The sequence below is a fragment of the Ascaphus truei genome, chromosome 9 (assembly GCF_040206685.1).
Source record: "Ascaphus truei isolate aAscTru1 chromosome 9, aAscTru1.hap1, whole genome shotgun sequence".
NCBI classification, from domain to species: domain Eukaryota; kingdom Metazoa; phylum Chordata; class Amphibia; order Anura; family Ascaphidae; genus Ascaphus; species Ascaphus truei.
In genome coordinates, this window is record NC_134491.1 from 32,943,266 (window position 1) to 32,953,704 (window position 10,439).

The 10,439-nt window shown below is 39.4% G+C and overlaps 1 protein-coding gene across 1 annotated transcript in view; it reads right to left on the minus strand.

Annotated features, from left to right (window-relative positions):
• Nucleotides 1–3,952: 3,952 nt before the first annotated feature.
• Nucleotides 3,953–10,439, minus strand: part of FBXO33 (F-box protein 33) — a 20,798-nt gene continuing 14,311 nt past the window's right edge. Inside the window, exons 3-4 of the mRNA XM_075614339.1 lie at nt 7,934–8,619; nt 3,953–6,720 (exon numbers count right to left, since the gene is read on the minus strand). Coding sequence (XP_075470454.1) covers nt 6,449–6,720; nt 7,934–8,619 — 958 coding nt within the window. The 3' untranslated portion in view covers nt 3,953–6,448. The remainder of the gene's footprint in view (nt 6,721–7,933; nt 8,620–10,439) is intronic.

Sequence of the window (10,439 nt, forward strand, 5' to 3'; positions counted from 1 at the left end):
GTTCGTTTATTTTGCAGATGAACATACATTTTCTTTAGATCCTTAGTTGCACATGTTTACGGTTGGTATTTCTAGCATTACCTTCATGTATAGAGCAGACCATATACCATAGGTATATGGTTTCAAAGTAAAAAAAAACTACCTTTTTGAGAGAGGCGATTCCAAACCTGGAGGTTGAGCATCGGTTTCCTGGAACGTTGACCAAATTTCACTAACCGTTGTCGCCTAAAACAGCAAAGTAACCCTCCCCTTATATAGATTTTATTTTTATTTTTTAAGTGTACCTGAACCAGGGGCCGGTGTTTGCATCTGGGAATCATACAGGGTGTCAATAAATGATTCACCCAATTATAAGCCTTAATAAATCATTATTATAGGAGCTATCTTAAAATAGTTTGCGGTAATTAATAACTCAAGACTTTTTTTCCCTTTATTTCGCAGACCATCTATGCTTAATGTTTGGAACAATATCAAGGGCTCAAGGACCACCAACAGGTCACGTTAAGGATATCCCTGCTTCAGCACAGGTGGCTCAATCAGTGGCTGTAAATGACAACCACCTATGCTGAAGCAAGTATATCCTTAACCTGACCTGTTGGTGGCCCTTGATTGGAGTTGGCCACCCTTGGCTTAAATATACAATACCTGCTGCTACGATTAAAATTAACAAGTTGCAGTGACACATTTAAGAAGTTAAAACTAATATATGCCTTAGAAACGTACAAGTATTTTTAAACTCCAAACCTTTCCAAGAAACCTTTAATAGGTAAACCCTAACCTGGCAGTTTAACTGCCCACACTTCTGGCATAAGAAAATCGGTGCTACTGGGTCATTTCAAACATCGTGTAGTTTAATATCCAATTATGGATGCTGGACACTGAGCATATATATCTTCGGCAACAACAATCAGCAAACACACATAGGTCTCTTGTAGTACATAACTATACCTTTGTGAGACAGCCTGCTGAGACCGGGAGTTCTGGGTACCCAAGCTTCTGTCTCAGTGGTGTAGTTCAGCATCTCCAGCAAATGTTGTCCCGATGCTTGGACGGTAATCAGACAAGTAGAGGTTTCTCACCGGGATAGCACTTCAGTGAAAACGTGGAGACCAGGTTCAGTAAAAACAGGTTACCATTTGCCTGGGGCATGTGCATTTTAGCCGCAGGCAACCCATCACTCACCAATATTCTCCTTACACTATCTGTGTAGCATAGGAAGAATTGAGCATAGAACAGAGCGCCTGCATGCGCAGGTTAAGAGGAGCTTTGTGTGGCTGAGGCCTCATCCAATAGGAGTGTGGGAGGGGCGGGGCACCATCAGGCAGAAACCACTAGCAGCGTTGCGGGGGTGTGGCGGCAGGTGACAGATGACGCGTGCTGGTGATGGCATTGCGGGACCGGCGGAGGCAGCGACTGGAGCAGGTACCAGAGGAAGGGGACACTGATGCACACCGCTGACAGTTGTGCCTGACCTCAGCTGTCTCGGCTCCGCCAGCTCTGTGACCGGCAGCCGGGCCTCAGATTTGCATCTCAGATTGTTTCAGGTAAGCTGAGATGCAAGGGGGAGAGGGTGTGTAAGTGGGAGTGTGTGTCTGCTGTAAGTGTGGGTGCACTGGTAAGGGGAGAGGGAGTAGCGAGGAGGAGAGGATGGAGGGGAGAAGAGGATGGACGGAGGGGGGAGGATAGATGGATGAATGTGAGAGGATGGAGGGGAGGAGAGGGTATGGAGGGAAGAGAGGATGGATGGGAGAGGGAGGTGAGAGGATGGATGGGAAAGGGAGGTGAGAGGATGGATGGGAGAGGGAGGGGAGAAGAGGGAGGATAGAGGAGAGGTGAGGATGGAGGCGAGAGGATGGGGGTGGGGGTTGGGTAAGGGGCGGAGCCAGGTAGCAAGTAGCTTTTTGGTAATTTGTCAAGCCCTGCATATGTATACATGTACACGCACTCCCTATAAAGAAAAATGTTTTTTTTTATTACAAATATCAACGTTTCAGTCCTTCCTATTCTAGGTCCTCTCACACGTGTAATCCAATATATTTTTTCCTAGGTCTTTTTACTATTTTTATCATTTAATATAATATGCAGACTGCACCACAATTAATAAATCAGTGTAACAATGTTTTAATGCCAAGTAAAATCTGTATGTTTAATATATAAAGAAAAAAGCCAACAGTTTGTACACTATTGTCATCTCTAAATATTCCATTCCAAAGTCAGGCAGATTTGCTACATGGAAAAAATGGTTAGTCTTAATAACGACACCTACACAGATTTTCAGAAGGTGTGGCTACCTTGGATTCTGAGTGAAAATCAACCAGAAATTAATACCCACTTAATTTTGTTGTAACAAAAAAAAAAGGAAAAAGAAAAAAAAAACAAAAAATTATATTTATAACTGTGTGATAGTATATTTTAAAAAATCTTGTTAGGTAAAATTGTAAATGAATGTGAACTTTCTCCCATCTCTATTTTCTGTACCCTTCCCTCCCCCCCATTTTTTATTTTCTTCATTCCTCCCCTCTCCCTAAAAATTTTTAATAAAAATTAAGTTTAAAAAAAAAAATATATATTCCATTCCATATACTGTATACACACACACACACACACACACACACGTGTAGAGAGAAAAATAGCTCATACACCCGCTTTATCTCAATGTGTGTATACACTATAGGTATATCTATATACAACACTGATCTGACTGCAAACTTACAGAAGCTGCTGTATTTTAGTTACAATGTATTTAATGTGAATTCTAACACAAAGCTAACCATACCTTGCTGCAGCTGTGTGGAAGGAAGGGATTGGTGACCAAAGCTCTGCACCAATTGGTGGATGTCATAGCATTTTACACAAAGGGCTTCTGGGCCCTGTAGCTCATGCATCTGAAAATACTATACAATTGGAAAAGGCCCAGTACTACAACTCCCAGAAGCCCTTGCAGAGAAGAGATCCTGAAACGCAGGCACTAGTAATGGACTTTTAGGCACCTGGACGACCAAATGCCAAGGATGTTTCCACCCCTGTCCACAGGTATAATGTAGTATTTGGTTATGGCCACTATAGACACAATCTGAATAGTTAAAAATAAATTTAAAAAAAGGTGAGGATGTTTTACATCAGTTATAAACATGTTTTATGCTTATTATATTTTGATTTCTAAAAATGTTATAATCTGCTCAACGTCAAGTAACGCCTTTGTGTTACACTCAAAGTATAGTTCCTGCCAAATCTTCTGAAGAACCCATTTATTTCGGTTGGTCTCCTCCCCAGCTTTCGGGACTCTCCGGTTGCCAAGATAATACTGATAACTTCACCGGTAACTATTTCCTGGTTTTTATATGTGGATTTAAATGGCTGTCGACTAGGAGGCATTGCTGCTTTAAGTTCTAGGAAGATCAAGAATGCATCTCGTGTTCCCAGTACTTTTTCCAAGATGTTCCATCGTTATTAAAATTGTCATATTGCGTCCACATTACACAGCCCTTCCCACCTGCTGTGTTTCTAAACAAAGATACCCTAAATTGTTTGTCACGCAGGGGTGGGCGAAAATATGAAATACTTAGGAGCCAGACTTTTTAGCATTTGTTAGGTGTGGGGGGCATTTCGGAAACCCCTCCCCACCTATTGTCGGCTCTGTGTCACATACACAGTATCTCATCTCCATCCCTCGTGTGCACCTCTGCCTCCTGCTCGCCAATCACCCCGCTCTCCGCACTGCAGACTTTGTAAGAAACTCGGCTTCCGTGTTTCACTTTCTTTTTGGGGAAGCGTGACATAGAAACGCAAACATATGAAAAATATTAAGATCGCTCATCTGTTCCACCTTTTGAGTAAACGAAAACACACACACACACACACACACACACACACACACACACACACACACACACACACACACACACACACACTGATTGTGAAGTTGAATGTTACAACAAAACTAGTCGGCAGAGTCTTTTAATGCTTTATTCATTGATTAAAAGAATATACATTTAACATAAACCATACAACATCAGTCATTTCAAACATTCGGCTGGTTTCCTTATTTTCTGTCAGGAGTTCCGCTTTTTTTCCCTGTTTATCTGATCACATTTATAAGATAAAATATCACCACATCTGGCATTTTTCACACACTGCCAGTGGATCCACTCTACTGATGTACATATAAAATCCGCATGGTATGTGCTCACTGGCGACAAAACAGCGCACACCTGTCAAAGGTCATTTTTTTAAATATAAGATGGTAAAACCATTTGTAAAACACATATAAACTTTTTTTTCCATAAATAGAATCATATCCGGACATCTGTTGCATAAATTTTGTTTTTCCAAAGCTTACAATAGAGCAGCCAGGTCTCAGCACTGCTGGGCACCCACGTCGGCCACTTTCACTTTGTTATTATTGCAGACTGTCCTTTTATCGTTAAATGCACAACATTCGTACCACTTAAAACTGGGGTCAGATGGAAGTCTCACAGAGACCACGTCCGTACCGCGGTTGCCCTGAAACAGTTAAATCGGCTTTTAAAGCCTCTCAGATATAACAAGATTTTAAAACAAACTTCATGGAATGTTCTTCATGCATTATAGCAGCTTATATCAGTGATAGAACAAGCTTTTTCATTATCTCTTCCTATTTCTTTACATTCACTAGTCACAGTGAAACAGGTGCATGTTTGAATTCTGAGGTTGTGACTGAGCCACAGCACAGCTGTGTACCACAGGTCGAAATCCGACCTTTTTATATTACAATCTAGCAGTGTCTGGCTGACCAGGTGGTGGCCGGCCCCTGCCAGCATGTGGGCACTTCTTCCGGTTTTAATCTATTCTTTGGCAGCTAAAACAGGCGCTGACAGAGAAAATCCAGTGACTCGGTTGCCAGGGATCTCACGACTAAGGTTTGTTAGCACATGTATAGAAATACATAAATTTGCTCCCCAAAACTTGCTCACGTTTATGTGCAAAGCCAAATTTGTCTAGGGAAAAAAAAAAAAAAAAAAAAACCAACACAGAAAACCCTTTTTTCATGCTCCAGAAATTGAGCGGGGTTTTAAAAACAAAAAAAGTTCAGATTGCTAGTTACACATTTAAAGGTGATCAAATCACACGAATGTCTAACACAGTGCTTTCTATATTACAAAGACTTAAACCAAGCACTTAAATTCTAATTTCAGATAAGTTACCTAGAAAAAAACGAAAGTTTATTTTCAGATGTCTGCTTAATTTTGTTTTTTCTTTACCAAGTAAAAAGCAAGTTTCTATAGTACATAACTGTGCATACCCACTGGGATACAGATATTTAAAATAATAATAAGGATTTGGCTCCTGAGCACAGCACTCCAACACGTACAGGTAAAAGCACAAAAAAGAATGCATAATTACTTGGTAAAAAAAAAAAAAAGCACAAATACCAAAGTTACCTAGCAACCTGAGACAACTTGCTGTAGGGTCTCTTTAACATCTATGCTAAGAACCACCTGTACATGGACCTTTCTAATGCTAATAAACACAGTTCATCTTCAGAAGGCCCACTAAAGGGCAGATTCACTAAGGTCTATTATGGGTTAACAAACCATAACAAGCATTAACTGCCATTGACATGAATGTGTTTTAACAAGTTAGTAACGTACCTTAACGAATTCCCCCACTTCCCCCCCGTATCTAGGAAACTAGCTGCAACAGAACCATCACCATTCTTCTGTTCCATACAATGTCCTACGTGGACCCTCACAAAATGGAACCAACACCAGTGCTTATATGTGTTGCCATTCAGCACACATCATCATTAGACCCTGATGTAGTTTAAAAGTGTTAGTAGCTGTATTGGTCCGGTATAAATGTAGATTCATTGTAGGTTGTCATGGCTTTTAGGGAAAACAACATTAGGGTTCTTCGTGGATAAACTTAGAGCACAGCGTTTTCCAGGCTCAAGGTTTCTTCAAGTTTCCTCTCGGAAGAGACCGGAGGATTCCAAAGCTTTGTACACCATCATTTTGTCTATAATGAACCCTAATTTCAGTTCCCTAAAAAGTTATCAAAACCTGCAACAAATACACAATGATCATTAGTCCCTAAAGCTAATATGTGCTCTCATTCGTAGTTGCTCTGGTTTCTGATGCAGTGAGCTGAAGCTTCCCGAGTCCAGATGCAGACATATACAATACCCTCTTTACTGCCTATTGATCATGAACTGCTGCATTAGGATGCAAAAGAGAAGTACTTAACCGTGAAAACCCTGAACAACGTCACTTTTGACTTCTAAACCAAAACCCGACTATCCTCTTTGATCAAGAAGTAGATACACACATACAATTTTATATAGCTAATACTGATTAAACACAGCACAAAGGGTTAATTTACGCTACTGAGAAAACATAATAGGCCCTATTTGCATATGTAACCACAGGAAACCGAAATAATATAAAAAAAAAAAAGAAGAAGAAAAAAGCTAAATGCCTTCGCTGAAGTTTTGCATCTCTCTGTAAAAATGGCGAGCCGGCTCGGTAAATACGCTGAGCAGCTCTATGTCCATGACGGCATGCCAAGGCCGACCCAACCCAAGGGATACCTGCTCGATGAGGTTATGCACTGGATCCACGTCTTGGTCGGCCAGCTCACTTTGGTCAAAGTCTATGCTTTCTTCTGTGACCTCCAGCATTTTCAGGTTAGTCCCCCGAAGGCGAGCGATTGCTATAAGGTTATGCGCCCAGACTGTGTAACCTGGAAGATACATGAGTGGGTGAATTATTTTTTGGGGAAAAAAGGAGGATTCTTTATATAGGTCGGTACTAGAGCAATACAGCTCTAGAATGGCGTAGAGCTATCTTAAAGGAGCATACATTTGTTACAATTATTTATCACAATATAATATTGTATTCCATACCTGTTACAATGCTTCCATTATTCAGTTTAAAACATTATTTGTTACAAACAAGTGACCAGGCAGCATACACCTTTGATAGAGCTTCATTTGATTTGGGAAATGTGGCAGGAATGACGCTGCAGCTTATAAGTGTATAGCTGTGAGTAAATGTATTTTAAAGATAATTTACCTCCTTGCAACTCCGTTTTTGTTCTGAAGCGTAATTATTTGATGAAATGCTACAATAACGTGTATTCACAGATACATAATCAGCCTACTCCTGGATATGATGCTTTGGCTCTAAACCATTTACTTCTGACACCGGTAAAACATGAATGACAGACTAGCAGCGATTGGCTTAATTAAACTAAATTGATACAGCAATCAAACCAGTTGTATCATGCATTAATGCCCAACAACTGTACGCTTGTCCAGTCTTTCATATTTTGAGAAAAATCTAATTTATTAAGCAGATTACTTTTACAAAATGTAAGTTTATATGGTCTCTGAAAATCTGTTGGTATATAGACAGTTATTTGTAGTGAATAATTTGCAAATGTTATTGTCCTGCAAAAAAATAATAATAAAAAAGGGAGGTTTCCTGCAGGAATAAGTCACCTCCTTGATTCTGCAACATACCAGGGTAATCAAGAGTTGCAGCTACACTGGATATCATGTCTACAATACATGTTTATATAAAATTGTATTAACAAATGTATTGACCAATAGGCTTTTCATCATATCATCACCATATATTACCAAAATCAAAGATGTGCGCACTCAAACACCACCTATTTGTAAAGTCAATATATGGCCTTTTTGAATCGAGCCCAAATCACCTATCCCACAACATACATTATGTAAATTACAATGATTTCACATCGATAACCGATTTGTATTAGATTTTCTATGATAGAGGACACCACGATTGTCTAAATTCATTGAATCTCTACAGGTGTAATGGCATGTCTAACGCCAGCAATTTTAAAGCCACTTTGGTTTCCTGTAGGAATATGTTGCTTTTTTGGACGTGGTGGGAATTGTAAGACAATAAAGCTGGCATTTCCTTACCATGAACAGCAAGAAGAGAGAGTCTCATACACCTCCAGGCCAGGAGAACCAGAGGATCTTCATTTCTGTTGTCACTCAGATCTGGAAATCCGGACATGTCATTTACGTCATTCATCAAGATAAAATGAGTAAGGAATTTGTCATATTGCCTGGATATGAGGTCAACAACTGCTCCGGACACACAAGTTATGTAGCTGTCAAAATGAATCCTCTCTAACGGTATACTGGGCTTGAGAATTCTTAGCATGTCATCACTCTTGATGTCAAATGCCATCATGTAGACTCGTAGGTTAGCACTATTCCGAGTAAGGGCCTTCCAATCATCATCTTCGGGCATTTTATCCAAGGTCTTGTTCTTAAGGGAAGTGTTGTGAACCAGAAGAGACAGTCGATGCAAAGGCACGTGGCTGTTGTTGGCCAACACTCTTGCCATTTCCGCTGTGAAATCACAGAAGTCCAGGGCAAGAGAACGTAGATTAACAAAGCGCTCTAACTCAATGGCAGTTATCAGGGTAGTATTAGCAGGAGTGTGGTTGTCCAGTAAACTCAGATGTTCTATGGTGTTGGCAATAGGATTGGATAATGATGACAAGGAAGTTGGAGTTACGATCTCCAGCATAAATCCACACGATAGCCATTTCAACTGTCTGCTGTTTCCCAGTATCTCTTCAAAAAGTTGCTGTATCCTGGGAGAACAAAATAAAATCCAGTTCTCTTATTCATTAAACCTACTACTTTTTTTAAATAACATCAGGCTAATTATGACAACTCTACTTAGTAACAATACAGTGACAAATGTGTCACTTAATATTTAAATGCATTGAATGTGTAAGAGTAAAGCAGCACACTATATAGTGTAAAAGCAGCCCTCACAAGTGAACACAGCATTGTTCAAGAAGTGACTCAAAGAGAATTTGGAATTTTAACGCCATTGCAGTTTATCTAATCTTCTTATCAACAGTCTAACTGTTTCAACACACCACTATCGTAAGAACATGTCAATCATGGGGAAAAACACAGATACCTTTTTATTTCAATGTTTCAGAGGAAGATCAAGCAATATCATTAGTCTTGAGACGAGCCAATATTCCTTGTATAACAGTCAAACTCTCCCAAACTTTGCATGTTTTAATTAAACTTGAGCTTCGTACTCAATATAAGCAAAATTTTTGTTGAGTCCGCATTAAATAAAAAACTGTATTTATAAAAATTAAATAATCCATTTATTGCCCTGTCTATGTACTATTCCCTCTGGCATTCCTTCTCTACCTCATCTTAAATTGAGATCTTGGATCTTACATCTGTGCTAAAAACTCATTGAATATTTTGTAAAAAGAGTATTGCTTGCTCTGAGGAAGAGAGTGCTCTCTCGAAAGCTTCTCTTTTAATATCAATTGTCAGTCCAAAAAAATAAATAAAAATAAAAGTATGACCCCAATACTTCACAGAAAACACTCAGAGCGCAAAACTCCCACTGGTTGTATTGAAGTGATTATCACACGAGGAATCTGGAAGCAGGAGCTCACAAGATAGTATAAAAGAGAAAAAAAAAAAAAAAAAGAGAGAGAAGAAAGAAATATAGTGCAACACAGTTTAATGAACATATGATAGCGCAAAAGAGCTCAATCCACTCTCATGCTGTAGAAATAAAACAGGCGATTTGACCACTCTGGGCTGTCGTTCTGTACAGTTGTAATACTGGAACGTCTCGTGTATGATTGCAAAATCGACCAGCGCTTCCCCACGATGCATACTTCCGGGTTCAGGTGGCGGGTGACGTCATCAACTTTCACAGCCAATGGAGATCCAAGCCTAGTCTCCAAGCCAAACCCCGTAGCAATGCTGGTTGAAGGGCAAACAGTGGGTACTTCGGTCGCACAGCTAGTCACAGTTACAGATCAGCCAAATACAGGATAAATGGTAGTCCACGGATACCTATAGGTAACCCCTATGCGTTTCATTCGGATAAACCGAACTTCTTCAGGGGTTTATGGATATGGAACGCATGTCCCAGTTAAAATAGTCCCCAGGGGCGTCGACGTCACGACGCAAAAGGGGACAGCGCAACAGTGATTGGTTGAAATATATAAACAACACTAAATTACAAACGGATATATCCAAAAACAAATAATCATATAGGAAATAATATATATATCAGGAATAAGAGACCAATGAGAAGAATGGTATTGGGGATGATGACCTAGATGGAGACAAACAACTATTAGTAAACAAAGAGACAAAATTACTCCTATTGTAAAGTGTCTATGGAATTGAAGGACATTAGTAAATATATAAATCCACAACAATAAAAATAAAGTATATATAAATATATATATCCCATGAATCAAAAAACCTTAGTGTTTTTTAAAAATATATACAATATAGAAATAAACATTAAAAAAAACACATTTATTAAAAGTTTATTAAACTAGCATAAAAAAGGGCATAAAAAGACCAAAATAGATCGAGCAGTGCAATATTAATGCAAAAATGAAACTACCTGTAA